General features: G+C 40.8%; 1 protein-coding gene across 6 annotated transcripts in view; it reads left to right on the top strand.

Moving 5' to 3' along the window:
* Window positions 1-19,920, top strand: part of LOC126278964 (muscle-specific protein 300 kDa) — a 1,270,985-nt gene that overhangs the window by 785,940 nt on the left and 465,125 nt on the right. For all 6 annotated transcript variants that reach the window (XM_049979256.1, XM_049979254.1, XM_049979257.1 and 3 more), the window contains 6 exons: window positions 14,168-14,343; window positions 14,500-14,776; window positions 14,974-15,102; window positions 15,199-15,345; window positions 16,472-16,636; window positions 17,114-17,284. In XM_049979256.1, coding sequence (XP_049835213.1) covers window positions 14,168-14,343; window positions 14,500-14,776; window positions 14,974-15,102; window positions 15,199-15,345; window positions 16,472-16,636; window positions 17,114-17,284 — 1,065 coding nt within the window. The remainder of the gene's footprint in view (window positions 1-14,167; window positions 14,344-14,499; window positions 14,777-14,973; window positions 15,103-15,198; window positions 15,346-16,471; window positions 16,637-17,113; window positions 17,285-19,920) is intronic.

The following is a 19,920-nucleotide window of genomic DNA, read 5'->3' as shown; positions in this document are numbered from 1 at the left end:
GAAATTGAACTCCTGAAAATGGTTTATGCATTACTAGCAATTCGTCTCTGTGGATGTTTTACAAGAAACATAGTCTAAATGAATTGCAGGATTCCTCATAACAGACCTTATCTACGTAGACAGTGGTTCCACGACACTACAGTTAACTCCTCCAAAGACCGACACAAAGCTAAAGACGTATATCTTGTCTTTTGTAGACCATTAAGTGCTCTTTTAACTCAGAACGCCGAGAGGAGTTTTGTTGTATCTGATTCAAAAAGCATTCCCAGTGCCAAAATGAACGAGAAGTGGGGAAAACGCAATAGTCAACTTGTTACAGGCATTTCACACGAAGTGACGGATTTCTCTTGAGAAATAAATATATTTGTATGCTTTGGATAAAAGCTCACGCGGGCACTTTTTTTTATAACGAAAAAGTAGACTAACAGACCAAATAAGCTGCTGCACCCGGAGCTTACCATGATAACCAGTTATCTTTCACCGACTGCCTACTTTAAGTAAATATGGAAGAATTTAAACGTATTTGCAACTGCGAATATGGACAACCATCAGCTGTAGAACGCAATGAAGATAGTGAACATTTGTAGCCAACCGGGATTAGAACCAGAATTTCCCACTTATCGCGAGCGCCTGTCGTGCACTGGCGTCAATTATAAAATATGATAAATCAACATAGAGGGCTCCCCTGATACCTGGTGAGCTAAAGGTTCCCTCTACACCGAAAAGTGGTCAAAAACCTGTCGTGCATGATCATGAGTGGAATTATTTGAAATTAATCAGCACTGGTCCCTGATGTACCATCGCAAACACTCGCGTTGGATGTGTAACGGGCCGCCTGTTATTACACAACCAGTGGGAGCACTTGCGATGATAAAAGAGGGACCGGTGTTGATTAATTGTAAGTAATTACATAGTTAATCTTATACTACCAATTTCTGACCACTTTTCGGTAAGTAGGGACCCTTTAACTCACCAGGTATCATGAGACCGTATCAGGGGAGCGTTTTAAGCTGTCTTATGCTATTTTGAAATTGATGTTCGCTACATAGCGAAAAATTACTGACTATAAACGCTGAGTGATACCATTCTCTTCCTTGATCAGGACATGGTGCTGCAGCTATAATGGTGCGTAAACGATCGTGCCTGTAAATACGAGGCCTGTTCAAAAAATTTACGGAACTTTTCCACAAATTTTTTCTACACTTATCTTTGACTTATTGTGCATGACCTCCTTCGTAATACTCTCCTCCACAATTACACTACTGGACATTAAAATTGCTACCCCACGAAGATGACGTGCTACAGACGCGAAATTAAACCGACAGGAAGAAGATGCTGTGATATGCAAATGATAAGCTTTTCAGAGCATTCACACAAGGTTGGCGCCGGCGGCGACTCCTACAACGTGCTGACATGAGGAAATTTTCCAACTGATTTCTCATACACAAACAGCCTTTGACTGGCGTTGCGTGGTGAAACGTTGTTGTGATGCCGCGTGTGAGGAGGAGAAATGCGTACCATCACGTTTCCGACTTTGATAAAGGTCAGATTGTAGCCTATCGCGATTGCGGTTTATCGTATCGCGACATTGCTGCTCGCGTTGGTCGAGATCCAATGACTGTTAGCAGAATATGGAATCGGTGGGTCCAGGAGGGTAATACAGAACGCCGTGCTGGATGCCAACGGCCTCGTATCACTAGCTGTCGAGACGACAGGCATCTTATCTGCATGGCTGTAACGGATCCCTGAGTCAACAGATGGGGACGTTTACAAGACAACAACCATCTGCACGAACAGTTCGACGACGTTTGCAGCAGCATGGATATCAGCTCGGAGACCATGGCTGTGGTTACCCCTGACGTTGCATCACAGACAGGAGTGCCTGCGATGGTGTACTCAACGACGAAACTGGGTGCACGAATGCCAAAACGACATTTTTTCGGATGAATCGAGGTTCTGTTTACAGCATCATGATGGTCGCATCCCTGTTTGGCGAAATCGCGGTTAACGTACATTGGAAGCGTGTGTTCGTCATCGCCATACTGGTGTATCACCCAGCGTAATGGTATGGGGTGCGATTGGTTACACGTCTCCGTCACCTCTTATTCGCATTGGCGGCACTTTAAACAGTCGACGTTACATTTCAGATGTGTTACGACCCGTGGCTCCACCTTTCATTCGATCCCTGCGAAACCCTACATTTCAGCAGGATAATGCACGACCGCATGTTGCAGGTCCTGTACGGGCCTTTCTGGATACAGAAAATGTTCGACTGCTGCTTTGGCCAGCACATTCTCCAGATCTCTCACCAACTGAAAACGTCTGGTCAATGGTGGCCGAGCAATTGGCTTGTCACAATACGCCAGTCACTACTCTTGACGAACTGTGGTACTGTTGTAGCAGCATGGGCAGCTGTACCTGTACATGCCATCCAAGCTCTGTTTGACTCAATGCCCAGGCGTATCAAGGCCGTTATTACGGCCAGACGTGGTTGTTCTGGGTACTGATTTCTCGGGATCTATGCACCCAAATTGGGTGAAAATGTAATCACATGTCAGTTCTAGTACAATATATTTGTCCAATGAATACCCGTTTATCATCTGCATTTCTTCTTTGTATATCAATTTTAATGGCCAGTAGTGTAATATACAGCTCCCAACGCCGTTTCTACTTCCGGCTTACACACTAATTAAACTAACTTACGGTAAGGACAACACACACACACACACACACACACACACACACACACACACACACACACACGCCCAATGGCGGACTCCAATGTCCGAAGGGGGAAGTCGCGCGAACCGTGACAAGGTTTCGCAGAAGCGCCGTCTCTGAATTTTCTTTTATCTCGTCTATCGTCGCAAATATTTGTCCTTTCAACGGGGTTTTCATCCATAGCGGCCAGCTGTTAAGTGTACGGAGGATGAGGCAGCACAGTGATTTCGTTTTTTATGTACTAGTGCGTCATCGTAATGCATGAGCCATGAATTGTCTCGCCACATTTCAGGCCGTTTCGTTCTCACATTTTCTCACAGACGTCGCAACACATCCCGATAGTACCATTGTTTAACAGTTTGTCCCTGTGGCACGAATTCAGTGTGTATTAATCCTTAAAAGTCAAAGAAAACTGTCAGCCTGGCTATGTTGTTTAACCTTACCTGACGAGCTTATTTTAATCTTGGAGGACCTTTCCTGACCCATTGTGAAGATTGAGCCTCGGTCTCAACATTGTAACCAAAGACCCACGTCTCAACAGCAGTTACGGTTCACTTAAGGAACATCTCGCGCGATCCAAAAGCTCTTCACAGTCTGCGAGGCTAAGGTCTTGCTGACCTTGACTCAAGAACCGTCTTCTGAACTTTGTGGCAACACGGTGCAGATGCTGTATCAGGATATCATGACATGATCCAAATGAAATGTTACATTCTTCTGCAATCTCTCGGACAGTCACGATAACGATTGGCACCAACAATTTCGTTGACGTTCCTCACATGAGCATGGTCGGTAGACGTCGATAGGCGTCCTGAACGAGAGTCATCTATAATTTTCGTCCAGTCAAAAAAGCTCTGAGCACTATGGGACTGAACTGCTAAGGTCATCAGTCCCCTAGAACTTAGAAGTACTTAAAACTAACCGTATGAACCATTCATTACAGTGAGTACGGCGTAAACACTCATCACCGTAGGCTTACTGCATCATTAGGTGTGACTCGTAAACGTTTTATTGAGTTTCACGCAAATTTTATGCAGATGCGTTGCTCTTCTAACTCGCAAGCTATACGACATAACGTTCTACTCAGTACAACACACACACACACACACACACACACACACACACACAACAATGGAACTTCCGGAAGTTACACATTAAACACAGCGGTGTGCAGGGATGCCAACCGCACTTCGCTCGAACACACCAATGCACGAAATAACGAATGTTCCGCAATTTTTTAACAGACTTACGCTTGAAGCCGTTTTATCTTCAAAATAGTACATCCAGACTGTGGTTGCCCAGACTAAAAAGTTCTCTTGATCTTCAGATGCGTAAAGCAATTCTATTTGGTAACATAACGTGCAGTCAGGCCAGTCAGTGCAGGAGCTCCAATCACTGCATGTTGGCGGAAAATGTTTCCGCTAGGACAGGAAAGCCAACTACGCAGTTGGCTGTGTGTTTTACCAAATACAATAATTTCATACGTCTGAAGGTGGAGCTCTCTGTGTCGATTTGGAACTCTCTATGTTGATTTATCCTATTTTATAACTGATACCAGTGCACGACACACGTTCGCCATAAGTGGGAAATTCTGATTTTGAGATTCCGAAAGCGGTAGTCGTTTCAATAAGTAATTAGTGTAGCTAAATGAATTATCATAGCAGAATTATATCAACAGAAGTGATGTCTAAATGACGTAACTCTCGATGCGCGAGACGCCATATAGATTTTTCACGTATTTAAATATTTTGCTTTATAACTTGCAGTATGCAACTGCGCCTTGAAGATTTATCGCGAACACGTCACCCTTATAATTTAACGTCAGTTAATGACGTATCAACGATATAAACTTTCAAGACATACTATGACAAATGGCGTACAAGGGACGTCCCCCAATTTAACCAACCTAGTGGCGTCAGTGCAGTAACTACAGTGGCAGCTCGAACTAACAACTATAAACAGCAGATGTGCTTTCGACCAGTCAGTTGTTCGTTCATCAGTTGTACAAGCGATGTTCCCCAAATCAACCAACGAAGTGACGTTAGTGCAGTAACTACGGAACGCAACTGTCCGCAGCTCGTGGTCGTGCGGTAGCGTTCTCTCTTCCCACGCCCGGGTTCCCGGGTTCGATTCCCGGCGGGGTCAGGGATTTTCTCTGCCTCGTGATGACTGGGTGTTGTGTGATGTCCTCAGGTTAGTTAGGTTTAAGTAGTTCTAAGTTCTAGGGGGCTGATGACCACAGATGTTAAGTCCCATAGTGCTCAGAGCCATTTGAACCATTTAGCCAGAACGTAACTATAAACAGCATATGTGCACTCGACAGACAGACATTCAAGCCAGTGTGAGACCCGAGTTGAATGACATCCCAAGGGAGTAATTTCGTGGCAGTTGAACGTGGTTGTATAAACTTTCTGTGCATTGCACTCTAGTCGAGGGAGACAATTAGAATAACTAAGCATTGAACCACCATCTTAACTTTTCTGTATTGTTTATTACTCCAATCTCGAAACGTTTTGGACTGTTGGGGTTAGTTGTCCTTTAAGAAACTACTTAATAATTTGTTCTGAGATAGAGGCTAAGCAGTGCGTATTTCCCATAAGATTAAGGACAACGGTCTGCCGTTCTAGTATATAAAATGTTCAAATGTGTGTTAATTCCTAAGGGACCAAACTGCTGAGGTCATCGGTCCCTAGATTTACACACTACTTATACTGACTTATGCTAAGAGCAACGCACACACCCATGCTCGAGGGAGGACTCAAAGCTCCGGCGGGAGTGGCCGCGCAATCCGTGACACGGCGCCTTAAACTACTCAGCCACTCGGCGCGGCTCTAATACTGTTTATCACAGGTGTGCTTCACTTGGTATTATTGTTACACTGAGGCAAGTAGAACACTGGGAGTGGTATTTTACTCAGGTACATTAGTTCGTTTCGTTATCAGGTGGTGTATAGCCAATGAGTTGATATCAAGAAATTCCTAGCTTTCACGCTGTGAATTAAGTATGGCAGCATTTCCGGAAGATGCAATTGCTTGTGTGAAAAGAGCCCTTGACTGGGATAAATGCGTATGACAGTGGGTATGATTCATTTCTTATGCTCATATTCAGTCTTGAGTGATGTTTTAGCAGGTGTTGAAGTGTGTCAAAACAGAACAGCAGCAAATCGTCCCACAGTAGGAGAACCTTTACCTTTTCTCCTGTGCACTACCTTATGCTTGATATACCAGCGCGTCTCGACAATCGAATTTATGGCGTGTAGGCCAACGCCAATCGCATTGCTGAAGGCCTCTCCTTTATCTACAATGATATGCCCAGGAAGGCGCCTATTGTCTGGTGAGATGCTTTGTTTCCTGCCTTAGGTGTACCCATGTGTCGACCAAGGGTGTCTGCAAAAATTTGTAATATAAGAGACAAGATTACAAAATCTTCAGTTTTGATTTAACTGTTTCGGTAAAGCTGAGATTGCTTCTTGCTACAAGATTTAAATCGGGCAGAAAGCTTACAAAAGTGTCGATCTCAAATTATTTAATGGATATCCATACAATGTTTTAGGGTTGATTACTTCTATGCCTAAATGGGTATGCATATTTCATTAGTATGTGCTAATTTCATCATTTTATGTTGCACAATTCTACGAATTTATAGTCTGCAATATTTTTCGGAGTCATTTTGAGTATTTTAATGTTTTTTGATATGCTAAGTTCAGAAATGTTAACGATTATCCTCTACCACATAATGTTTTTTTCACAGAGTAATGATGAACATCCAGAAAATTCGTACAAGACACATACATTAAAAAAAACTGTATTTAAAAAAAAACATGAAAAAATACGGCACTCGTAACATTTGAATGAAGTCTATTACAAAGGCATGTTATCATAACGTTTACTCTTTTCCCCCTAATTACGTCTTCTTCTGTGCACTGATCGAGGACACTCCCTATGCAGCATCCAGCAGTAGTCAGCTATCGTGCTGACATCCCATCGGTCCGAGTACCCAGTTCCGTTTGTTTAAGGTTTTAAGGGAATCTTTCCCCCTTGTTCCTCACTCACAGAACCTAGATTCCCTAAAAAATAGCTGAAGTAGGGGCTAGAAAGCACAGCTTCAAACTCGATGAGGGCTCGAAACCAACACGTTTCTTACTGATTCTCGCACTCGAGATCTTTGCAGTTGCCAAGAAACTTGCTGACAACTTGTTTAAAGAATATCCAAGATTAGACTCGCCATTTGTCCGGAATTACCCCAACAGCCCTTGTTAGTGCTGGACTTGGTAATGTATGTGGGCGCAAAAATGTCCGGGATTTGAGAATTTTCTTTAAATCTTAGACTCATATTTTCGATATCGCGTTTTTAAATATTCGGCGGTGCCTCCTCCACAAGACTTTTGAGCAAGTGCTGACGTCAGTGGGAAGGCACGGCTACCGATTCCGCCACAACTTTCCACGTAAGTCGTTTCGCAACAGAGTAGGGGAAATGTGTTTGTTGTTTTCGTGTTTGAAGCAATCGTCTATACATTTTTGATCGTTTTACCTCTGTTCGTTTTTTGTCCCATCGTTGAGCAATGGGCAGAAGAAAGTGTGTGTTCAGTTTTAGCCTGCAACAGGAATACAATTTTTTTGAATTTGTGTAATGGCAATTACAATGATTGCACACTATGTGGACAATTTTCTGTTGCATGTAAAGGAAAGAGTGATATTGAAGATGGCGTGAAAACACTTAAAACATAGGAGTGCTGTTAATGCTACTGCTTCGCTAAACTTAAGAAATTTTTTAAACAAAAAGTGGGATTGACCCTGAGTTACTAAACCCTCGTAAACTTTGCGATAACATTAGGGTATAAAACGGGACATTTTGTATTTAATTTGGTATGTACAATCGGAGATCTAATTATAGGAATTAACTAATGCATAACCTATAATTATGATTACCTTTGAATAAAATGTGGAGTAGGAAACGTCAGTAGCAATGTGACATTTTGCTCCCTTTACTGATCTGAATGTGCTACATTTTCATACTACACTGCTGGACACGAACACCATTTCTGAAAAAAAAATCTTGTCTAGGAAAAAATACGACTGAATAAAGTTAACTTCAGTAAACTGCTTTAACTGACGTTAAAAACGAATCCTGGGTTGGACTAAAAAAAAAATATTGTAATACCATCTAAGATGATGTTTAAGTTACCCCTGTGCATTACATCTCTGATTTAATTGTGTATGTTATGGGACAGTAAAGATTCTGATTCCGATTCATTTTGTCATCAAATATTACGTTTTTCATTAGTTTACGAGCGTCAATGCTGATAAAAGCCCCTTCTTTGTCGTTAGATTCTGACAGTCGTGGTAACATACATGCCACATACTTGAAAGTGTCACCTTTTGGTAAGCTTTAATAACTTCTTACCTAACGCCAAGGTTTATATGAAGCGGGGGCAAAAGTTACTTTTTTCCTCACCTTTGATTCGATTTGTAGGTTTTTCCCTCCAACTTTTGACATTTTAATTGGTCAGATTTTTTTAGACGAATGTTGGTCTTTTGCACACCTGTCCGTTTGCATATGAAGCAGGGACTTCACCAGTTGAACACACTAAATATGTGGCCCATGACTTGTAATGATCCCCAACCTTTACGTCAAAGTAAGCAAAATATACGTCTTTGAAAAATTCTGAGATTACCCGCTTCTATTTTTAAATGCGTGTGAAATCTCATGGGACTTAACTGCTAAAGTCATCAGTCCCCAAGCTTACACACTACTTAACCTAAATTATCCTAAGGACAAACACACACACACACACACACACACACACACACACACACACACACACCCATGCCCGTGGCAGGACTCGAACCTCCACCCTGACCAGCGGCACAGTTCGTTATTGTTCGTTTCAGTTGTTCGTGGCGGACGTCACCTGACGCCCATTGAAGTTCGTTACTGATCCATTCACTCAGTTTGGTTTTTTTTTATTATTATTACAGAGGGCAGTTAACCCTCTGACCGAACACGCTGAGCTACCGTGCCGGCAATAAAGAAGTAAACTTTTCACTCGAGTGAAGATTTGAACCAAGGACCTCTAGTTCCGCAGCTGCATACCGCTCGGTTAATCCCGCGCGGCCGCTTCCATGTTTTCCTAGTAAGTTTACCACAGGTGTATCAGAGCTGGTCAGGAAAATTAATATAACATCTTGAAGCCATGAAATGCGCAAAAGCAGATACCAGTCGATTTACCGTTCCTTGCTGAAGTTTGCGTGAAAAAAACTGTAAAAACAAGTAGGCCTCAACGTTACAGTATCACCGACATATATAGGTAGCCGTATTATAAGACAGTAAAATTAAACACCTTTTTGTAGCAGGTTACGTTGCAAACTTTCAGAAACAACACTGGCCTTATTATAGTGATTAAATAAATACATTTTGCCTACCTCAAAGAAGAACTTAACTTGTGTCAAAATTGCCAATGACTGAACATTCTAAGAAATTTATCTGAAATCAGCACCAAAAACTACGTCAGAAAACCATTCACATTTAAGAAAAAATTTCATTTTCAACTAGTATTATTAATGAGATTGACATGTTTTTGGTTCAGTTACCTAAAATGTAGTCGAATTAAGTCGGGTGATGCTGAAAGAATTAGATTAGGAAATGAGACACTTACAGTAGTAAAGGAGTTTTGCTATTTGGGAAGCAAAATAACTGATGATGGTCGAAGTAGAGAGAATATAAAATGTAGACTTGCAATCGCAAGGAAAGCGTTTCTGAAGAAGAGAAATTTGTTAACATCGAGTATAGATTTAAGTGTCAGGAAGTCGTTTCTGAAAGTATTTGTATGGAATGTAGCCATGTATGGAAGTGAAACATGGACGATTACTAGTTTGGATAAGAAGAGAATAGAAGCTTTCGAAATGTGGTGCTACAGAAGAATGCTGAAGATTAGATGGATAGATCATATAACTAATGAGGAGGTATTGAATAAGATTGGGGAGAAGAGAAGTTTGAGGCAGAACTTGACTAGAAGAAGGGATCGGTTGGTAGGACATGTTCTGAGGCATCAAGGGATCACCAATTTGGTATTGTAGGGCAACGTGGAGGGTAAAAATCGTAGAGGGTGACCAAGAGATGAGTACACTAAACAAATATAGAAGGATGTGGGTTGCAGTGGGTACTGGGAGATGAAGCTTGCACAGGATAGAGCAGCATGGAGAGCTGCATCAAACCACTCTCAGAACTGAAGACCACAACAACAAACACCTAAAATTACATCCTTGTAATGATTAAATCCTGGGTATCTAACGAGGTAACCACAAAAAAATATTTTTACTCATTGCCAAGGGTGTTACGTTTACACTAAAAATAAAAAATCCGAAACAAAAACAAAATCTAAATGATTGAGAAAATCCATATGAATCTATACAATTCCAGAGACCTTTTCAAATCTCAAACATCTATGATGTACAATACCGGCTGAAGCAACGAATGAAAATTTGTAGCAAAGCCAGGATTCGAACTCAGCTCTCTTGCTCACTAGGCACACGCTAGGTGTTACTCCACCCTGGCACGGTGGCTTTGCACAGCTGCACGGTCTGCCATAGCTTGCCTTCCTTCTCAATCCTAATACCAATTCACATCTCAGCCCACTTTGTATTCCACTAAACTCATTGCAGAGGCTCTCCAACTTTTCAGGAATAGCACTTCAGTATTGAGTGAAACAGGGGATCCTGCCTGGAACCCAGGCATATGTGCTTTTGGTTTTTCCAATGCAGCTGGAGAGCCTATGTAATTCCATTCAATTTTAGGGGGAATACCAAATGGGCTGAGATGTAAATGGGAATTTGCATTGAAGAGGAAGGCTTGCTTGGGTACTCTGTGCAATTGTACAGAATCTCTGTGCCAGCGTAGCATAGTGGTTTGTAGGAGACCCAGGTTTGAATCCCAGCCTTGATACAAATTTCCATTCGTCACTTCAGTATGCATAACGCTCGAGAAAAGTAACCAGAAAAATACGCTTCTTTAAGTCTCCTCGGAATGGAGAAACGGAAATTAAACTTTAAGCAACACTTATTCAGCTATGGCGGCATCTATAGCGATTTGTTTGCTTACAAAACTTTACGTCTGATCATTGAGATCGTTTTATTGCATTATTTTTTGCCTTCTATTGTTTAACGTTGAACTGCATAACCAAAGTTGAACAAAACGTATTTTAAGATTTACATTTTTTGGGTTGTTTCTGGGCCAGGGATTTTCTCTTCCTCGTGATGACTGGGTGTTGTGGGATGTCCTTAGGTTAGTTCAAATGGCTCTGAACATTATGGGACTTAACATCTATGGTCATCAGTCCCCTAGAACTTAGAACTACTTAAACCTAACTAACCTAAGGACATCACACAACACCCAGTCATCACGAGGCAGACAAAATCCCTGACCCCGACGGGAATCGAACCCGGGTTAGGTTAGTCATGTTTAAGTAGTTCTAAGTTCTAGGGGACTGAGGACCATAGATGTTAAGCCCCATAGTGCTCAGAGCCATTTGAACCATTTTTGGGGGGTTGTTTGGGTACAGTAAAATGTGTGTGAATCGCTAGTCCCTTGACTTATACACTACTTAAACCAACTTATGCCAAGATCAACACTCACACCCATACCCGAGGAAGGGCTCGAACCTTCGGCGGGAGTGGCAGCGCAATCCGTGACATGACGCCTCAAACCGCGCGGGCACGAGTACAGAAGAACGCAGAGCCACCATTTGACTACATAAATGTGGTAAACCTCTCAGAATCATCCTGAAATCAGAGTGTAGAATAGACTTTTAAAAGTCTAGGACTGAACCAAGGCGGGTCTCATGTCTACGGTTTGACCCATTAACGTGCAGCTGTGCCAAAATGGACTGTATTATTCGTGGCTCTTATGATTACGTGTTGCGCTGTGTTGCGACCCACAAGAGAATACCCCGCTGCATGTAGAGGACATCTTTTCGACCTTAAAATATCACACATTCTTCCTCCTCTCTGGATTGGGTCAAATGGTGAACACACATGTAAGTATAGCACAGCCAAGTTCCGCAGAGTCTACTTGAATCGCTGTACCTTGTAAGACTCAGCAAGCCGTCACACTTCTTCGTCCACAGGATATGACTGCGTTGTGCAACAAGAGGAATGGGCGGTCTTGTGGAAAATGGAGATATGTCGGGCAGGTTTGTTTATGATGTCTGGAAAATAACGCCGAAATCCTTTCCACCGGTGGTTCGTGCACCTCAGTGACAAAGCCACGCTACATAGCAATGTCTAAAGCCACAATATTGACTATAGCGCTTGGCAGTTCTTCATCTGCGCTTTACTCCAATCTCTTACAATCTTTGCTACAAATACGTGGCAACACTACGAAATCCCCGTTGGTTGTCGCAGAGGTGGTCATTTTGCTCAAAGTAGATCATTTTGTTTCGACTGTACCAGTAAGTTCCCGATTAAAGAATCGAACGCTCATGTATAAAACAGCTTCTAACGCTTTTTAACAAGTAAGCGAGAAAAATGTAAAAATAAAAACTTTGAAATTATGTTTAAAGTTTGTTGGAAATCGCTAAGTGCTCTCTTTCTAAAATACTGTGCGAATATAGTCTGGCTATTTGCGCTAAGTAAGCTATGCTGCCTCAAGCTATTTACAACGTTTGTAACTGTATTACTTCTCTGTGTTAACATAAGATTATACTTCTGAACGAATAAATTATAACGACATTTTAAATTTTTAAACTTGCTCAATAAGTGTACAAAATATTGAAAATAAAATTTTTGTGGTCGTAGAAGCCGTTAGACAGACAGCCTGCGACTGGACCGTGTGCCATAGACCATGAATGGAATTAGTTGGTTATTAATACACGATTATATGTCTTTCTTGTAGATGGATGTGCCGTGTGCTTAGAACGGTTCTTTACTCAAGAGGTCTTCAGTGCTTATAATTTACTTGAAAAATACGTTAAGTTACTCACTATAACTCAAAATAAAATAACTCTACATCTACATCCATACTCCGCAAGCCACCTGACGGTGTGTGCTACAAGTCACTGTTTGTGGTTCAAAATAAATGTTAAAGTTATGTGCAAGGTACTAGTATGCTGTTTAAAGAATATGTTATTTACACCCGTACGGAAACAGCAGACTAGCATTGTGATTAGCGGGACATAGGTATCGATGCACTATCCTAAACGATGACACTGGGTTGCTCATGTACTACGTCACCGCAGTCTAACATGTTATACTGTGACTCCACTTCAATAATTGATTTTTTTTATTTACATGGAAATTGCATCATGCACTTAACGACTCCGTCAGTTCAGTCCTCGTTGCAGCTGAGACATCCAACTAAACTCTTCCCTAACATTGCTGTGTATCGACGATAATGAGCAGAAATAATTGTTGAAACATAAATCGCCTTTTGTTGGTGCAGGATTGCATGTTGAAAATTATAGAATACTTGGCTAATGATACGGAATAAATAAATATATTCCATTCCTGTAAGAGATAGTATGTGACTGATATTCTGTGCCTTATTTTTGACGTTTGTTAAGAAGACAGCTCATTCGTAAATTTAAAAACCGTTTTAAATTATATGCCGGTAACGCGTGTACAAAACATTTTTGATGGTCGCGACCTTAATTTTGTGGATTATTCGTGTTACTTTATATTGTGTTTAAATTTTAGTGACAACCGCGAAAATCGCGCGTCCTGTTTTTGGACGAGAGAGGAACCTCGAAGATGCTGTAACTGCAGACCAACGGGCACTGAAAAGGCCAATTGGTTTCCTGTGCGCAATGATCATAGTCGACTGAATTAAGTAAAAACACATGTTTCCTTTCAAACATAACCTGATTCTCGAAATTATTAAAACATTGTCTGCAGGGTTGACACGTGAATGACAGTTATGTCGTCATGGGGCCGATCTTTCACAACTATACATGGTACAAGTAGTGAACACTGACTACACATACACATAATTTGCGTAATACCACTTCATACTCGGTGAATATAATGTGTTAGCACTAGGAAACAAGTGATACGTTGTTATCAAGGTACTCACTCAAAAATTTGATTTTTTATGTATGCCTTTTCAAAAAATGGTAAAGTTGCATTGTTCAATTCATTGCATGACTTAAAGTAGCCACCTGCACTTTAAATTCAGCAGTTTGTTCAGTGACTTGGTGCAAATATTTAATATGGATATGTCTTGCAACAGTAATTCACACATTTCAGTTCCTTACATCAGCACAATGTATGTCCTTTGGGTTAGACAACAGTTTGGGATGTAAAATGTGACTTTAGTAAGAGATCTTGAATTGCTTTCCCTGTAATGCAAGAACACAAGGAAATGTGTCAACTAACTTAAAGTTTTGTTTTTGGGGCAGTATGTCACTATTTTGATGGATTCATTAACATTCTATACAACTTTGTGCCCTATTTTGCAGATTGAGGAGAACACCCGAGCTCTCGAATCCCTTAGCCGGGCCTACAGTAGTAGTGCCAGCAGCCTAGAGAGTGTTGGTGTCCCACGCTCAGCTGAAGAGCGTCGCATGGTTGACGAGAAGCACCGTCAGGGTGCCCGAACTGCACTTATGCAGTGGGTGACCAATGCCTTACCTAAGTAAGTCTGTGTTACATAATGTGAACCACTAACAATGTTATGTTTAAGATAGTGATTTTTGTTTAAAGTTGTTATAATTTTGTGTTTCATTTAAGGTATGTTAATGATTCAGATAATTGTTGGACCTATAAGTAATATATTGTTTGTATTTTACAGAGACTTAGGAGTAGAGATAAAAGACTTTGGACCTAGTTGGAGGGATGGTGTAGCATTCCTTGGGATAATTGATGCCATAAAGGCAAACCTTGTAAATATCTTAGCAATGCGTGAAGCGAGTAATAGAGAACGCCTCGAGACAGCATTCAGTGTTGCAGAGAGTGAACTGGGTATTGCTCGACTCCTGGATCCGGAGGATGTGGATGTGCCGAGGCCTGATGAGAAGTCAATTATGACATATGTGGCACAGTTCCTACACAAATACCCAGAACCTAAGGTACATGTTAATAGTGTCACCTGATGCTTGCTTCCAGAAGTAATTCTTTGTTTTATATATTCATACTATGTTGATACAAATATAGAATATTTTAGCACAGACTGTACATTGATTTTATTTAGAATACCTACTGCAGGTCAAATGCAGTGATCGTTGGTTGTACCACATTCAGTGTTTAAACAATGCTTTTCTTTCAGACTGCTGATGGGTCTAGTACACTAGCTGCAATTGAAACAGAGTACAATGAATTTATAACTTGGCTTTTGCAAAAAACACAGTACATGGAACACCTTCAACAAACAAATACATTATCAATGAATTATTCTGTAAGTATTGCTTGTAAGGTTAGTAATTATAAAGAACACGTTAATAATATTCATAGGCCTATATGAATATAAGTCTAACTAAATTTTGCCTTGCAGGATTTCCTGTTATTTAAGAATGAAGTTGATAGTAGAGTGCCTACATACGAGAAGCTGAAGCGATTAGTGGAATCTCAAAGCATGATCAGTATTACCCATGAATCATGGAAAGAAATTGAAAGCTTATGGTACAAACTGCAAGCACAGGTAAATACAGAATACATAAATGGAATAATGCTGTTAATATGCCAAATGTTATGGTAATGTTTTCCAGAGCTATAATTTTTCAGAGGAAATACTAAGGCTACCATTCTTTTTTATGTTACCACTGACAAGTTAGCTGACAATGAAAGTGTAGTTCTTGGGAAGTAATTGATGCGTGACTTACACAGTGAACAAGGGAGATGTGCAGTGATTAAGATGCTGGACCCTTGACACTGGTTTGATGTGCCCTACCACAAAATCCTCTCCTGCATCAACTTCTTTATCTCATAGTACCACTTGCATCAAATGTTCTCAATTATTTGATGGACGTATTCCAATTTCTGTATTCTACAGTTTTCACCTTCTAATACCATGCAGGAAATTCCACAATGCCATAAAACATGTCTTATCATCCTCCTTCCTCTTCTTGTCATTGTTTTCCATTTGTTCATTTCTTCATTGACTCTGCAGAGAACCACCCCATTCCTTAATTTTGAATGTGTGTGTTGTCTCCTTTAGAAGATGGCCTTTTTGCCAAAATCCCACTTGTTTAGCAGCCCTTTGGGATGCATGTCTGTGACTCAGTGTCTCATCTATAGGGTAAGTAGCAATTTATCCTTTTGACAATATTGTCAGTATTATGGAAAGGTTAGATTGCTACTCGCCTTATAGAGGAGACATTGAGACACAGACAGACAAGCACAACAGAAAGTCTGCTATACATTTGAGCTTTCAGCCAAAATGCCTTCTTGTAAAGTAGAAAAGAAAAACACACACATTCACACAATCTTGGATATCGGCAGCCAGAGACTGTTGTTATGTGTATGTGAATTGCGCTTGTGTGAATGTGTGCATGTTTTTTGCTTTAAAAAGCAGTCTTTATGTTGAGACTCAATGTCTTCCCTATATGGTGGGTAGCAGTCAATCATTTACATAATATTCTCATCAGCCTGAAGTATTGTTACACTGGGATTCTGTATATCAACTGAATTTTCTCATGGAAATGCTTGGATTGATAGCACTTCAATATTTCCAGAATTTGTGATGATAAGGGTAAAAATTGCAACCTGATTTCGCTATTTAGGATGTTTATTCCAATTTTTTATCAGTTGCCAATGTCTCCTTGCAGCTGCGGAATTGGCTGTGGTTGCTAGATTCCCGTCTGCCAGGTGCCTTGGGTGAAGTAGGGCAGTGGCTTGCCCGTGCAGAAGCCCTTATTGATTCTGATGATATACCCACTGCCATGAATGAAGAAACAGCCAGTATTATCAGCCGACGACTGGAAGAACACAAGGTATATTTTATTTTTAATTTGTATGTTAAATTTGTTGTGTCTCGATGTTGGCTGCAGTGAACAAGGAATTCATGGCTCCTCTCTGCGTACCACATTTGAAAGACCAAAATCCTTAGTCAAGGGCTATTTTTCAAATATAAACATCTACTCCAAATCCTATAAAATTATAGAACCTGAAAGAGCTCGGCTAATACCATTCCATTTATAATCCACTGCATAAAGTGTCCCGGAAAAAAATTTCGTCCATGGAAATCCAGTATATGACAGCAGCTCTGTGAGGTTTATCAAATGACTACAAATCTAATACAATAAATACATTCCACATGCAGTGTAATCTTAGTTTTACTGCCCATCTTTCCATATGTGTATTGTACTTTGGAACCATTAATTAATTGGCAAGCATTAGAAAGTATGAAGACCAGCATGGCAAATGTGTGTGATGTTAAAGTTCAGTTATTGTATTTATCCTTCCTCCAGGCTTTCTTTGCTGACCTACCTGCTGTACAAAAGAAGTTTGAGGAAGCAAGAAGCTCATCACTTGCTAGTAATGTTCCACCTGAGCAACTCCAAATGATGGCAAAACGATTGGAAGAAATTGGTCCAAAAGCAGCAAAGAGGCGCATCAGACTGAAATTCCTTGAGCATAAGGTAATGGAGTGTATAGTGTTCTCTTTCTTTTTAGAATGCTCTTTAATTAACTGTACTCATGCCTGTCATAACTACTTGGTCAATGAAAAATGTGTAATTTGTGCTATTTTAAGCCAATATGCTGAGAAATGTGAAATATTTTATTTATGTTTAGCTTTTATGTAGTACATATTACAGAAATTTGTGTATTTCATAATTGAAGACATGCTGTCTCATGAAAACCATGACCACTGTTGCCACAATGACAGAAAATACTGTATGGGTCATTAGATTTGTATAGTGGTACCTCCATAGAAATTCATTTTCTGGACACTGCCAGTAAAACGCCATGAGCAGCAGAGGTGAAAGGAAGCCCTGTTAGTTTCCATGTTGCAATGTGGCAGATATCTGAATGATCATTACTTGAGTAGAAGATAATAGCACCCCAGCTGTAACCACCCCAAAGTGTATTGGTCAGTTTATATCATTTTACAACTCACTCTCACATACCAACACAATGACACTACACTCTCATTGGGATTATTTGTTTGCATTATTGGCTAATAACATCACTATGACAGGCAGTGGCTGAAAAGATGGAAACTGTCTTAAACTACCTATAGCATTGACAGAAAATATGACATTTATGTTCTTCACTCTGTTTTAATATTAATGATAAAATTACTTGACGTCTTGAGGTGTCGAATATTCTGACAGATATCAGCGTTGTTCATGCACAATATTTTGACAGTGTGACACATTATCTTCCTCAGGTGCTACCTGAGAATACTTATTGAGTGAACAGGGCCAGTATTCATACACATAGCTTTCACCCTCAGGTTGGTTCCAGGTGTTCCATCTGCAGTTTGCTTCCACTAGAAGCACCCTTACGCATCTTCCCTTTGAACTGATGCAACAGGCTGAGTGCTAGTGGTTCATCTTTGGTCCATTGCACCCATTTGCATGTTTGCATTCCGTTTTTGCTCCTGTAGTTCGAGGAGTACGATCTGCTGTTCACTCCCACTACAAGCATCCTGTGACATTCCATCTTTGTTCCACTGTGCCTGGGGTTGATCCCCTGTATTCACATTCTCAGTTGTTCATTTTGTGGAGTTCTGCTGCTGCCCCCTTTGTGTTTTGGGTCCTGGGCTCTACTGAGTTGGTACCCAGTCTTATGATTCAATAGGTTTTTCATCACCTTTATCTCTACAGGCACTCTTATAACACTATCCCAGCTCTGTGGCAGAACCCATATTTCATCATAGTTTACAGATTTATTGAGTTATAGACAGTGCTGGGCAATGGCCGATTTAGTTGCCTCTCTTAGGTGGGTGTGTCCCTGATGTTCTTTGCGTCTGATGTCTATTGTCCTAATGTTTGGCCCATGGCTAGATATATTATAAATTCCAGGTTTTCATAGCCCCAGGTCATCTTTCACAGTTTCCAGTAGTCCTCTTATTTTGGTGGGTGGACAGAACACACATCTGATTGATGGATCTTGAGAATCATGTTGGTTTTAACAAAAATATACCCCATACAAGGCAGGTATGCTACAGTCTTTGCTTCATCTTGGATTTCTTCTAGATCATGTGGTGAAGTGGCTGGTTGAAGGGTCTTTTGAATCTTTTTAGCTGTGTATCCATTTTTGCAGAATACTGATTGTAGATGATCTTTTTGTGCTGCCAAACTATCTCGATCTGAGAAGGTGTGTGGTCTGTGGGCCTATCTCTTCAGAACTCCATTTCTCTGCATTGGGTGGTGACAATTGCTGGCTTACAGGTATAAATCAGTGTGTGAAGGTTTGCAATAAACATTGTAGCTACATGATACATCTGCTCTCTTTTTGACAAGTACATCCAGAAATGGCAACAGGCCATCCTTTTCCAGTTCCACGGTAAACTTAATATTTGGGTGGCCTGAGTTAACATGTTCCATAAACTCTTGCACAGCATTCATCAAGGCGAAGCCTCCAAAATCAAACGTCTCAACTGATGAGAGCTTGCACTCAAGAGGCTCCAGGAAGACAGCAACATTCTGGTGTTACCAGCAAATAAAGGTAGATCAACAGTCATTTTGCAGCAGACTAATTATGATGAGAGAGTGTGTCATCTTCTGGGAGGACCCTGTGTACACACTTTTGGAACGTGACCCTGTGGACAAGAAGATGATTATGACTAACAAGGTCATCAAACAGTTATGATATAGAGTGCCAGTTGCACTTAGACTTTACAGGCTGCTGACATTACACAAGGTGGTTATGCCACCACACCCAATCGTCAGCAACATTGGCACAAAATATAGCCAGCACTTGAAGTTACTACTGTTCCCATATGTGGGGAAGTGTATTCACCTCATCTGCAATTCGGACGACTTCTTGCAAAGTCTCAAGCAACTAAACATCACAAAATGTGATATAATGGACAATTTTGGTGTAGTATCCCTCTCCACCAGACCCATTGGAACCGTATACTAACCTCAACTTATATTTTGTATAGGGACCAAAATATGAGCAGACATGGTGTGTAGCAATGGGCAGCTTGGTGTATCCAGTGGCTGCCATTATGTTCATGGAGAGATCTGAAGAGGCAGTTTTAGAGATTGCTTCTTCAAGTATGTGGATGATACCTTTTGATCTGGCCTCGTGGTAAGGAGTTGTT

This window comes from Schistocerca gregaria, chromosome 6, assembly GCF_023897955.1.
Source record: "Schistocerca gregaria isolate iqSchGreg1 chromosome 6, iqSchGreg1.2, whole genome shotgun sequence".
NCBI classification, from domain to species: Eukaryota; Metazoa; Arthropoda; class Insecta; order Orthoptera; family Acrididae; genus Schistocerca; species Schistocerca gregaria.
This window is presented reverse-complemented; position numbering and strand designations above follow the sequence as displayed.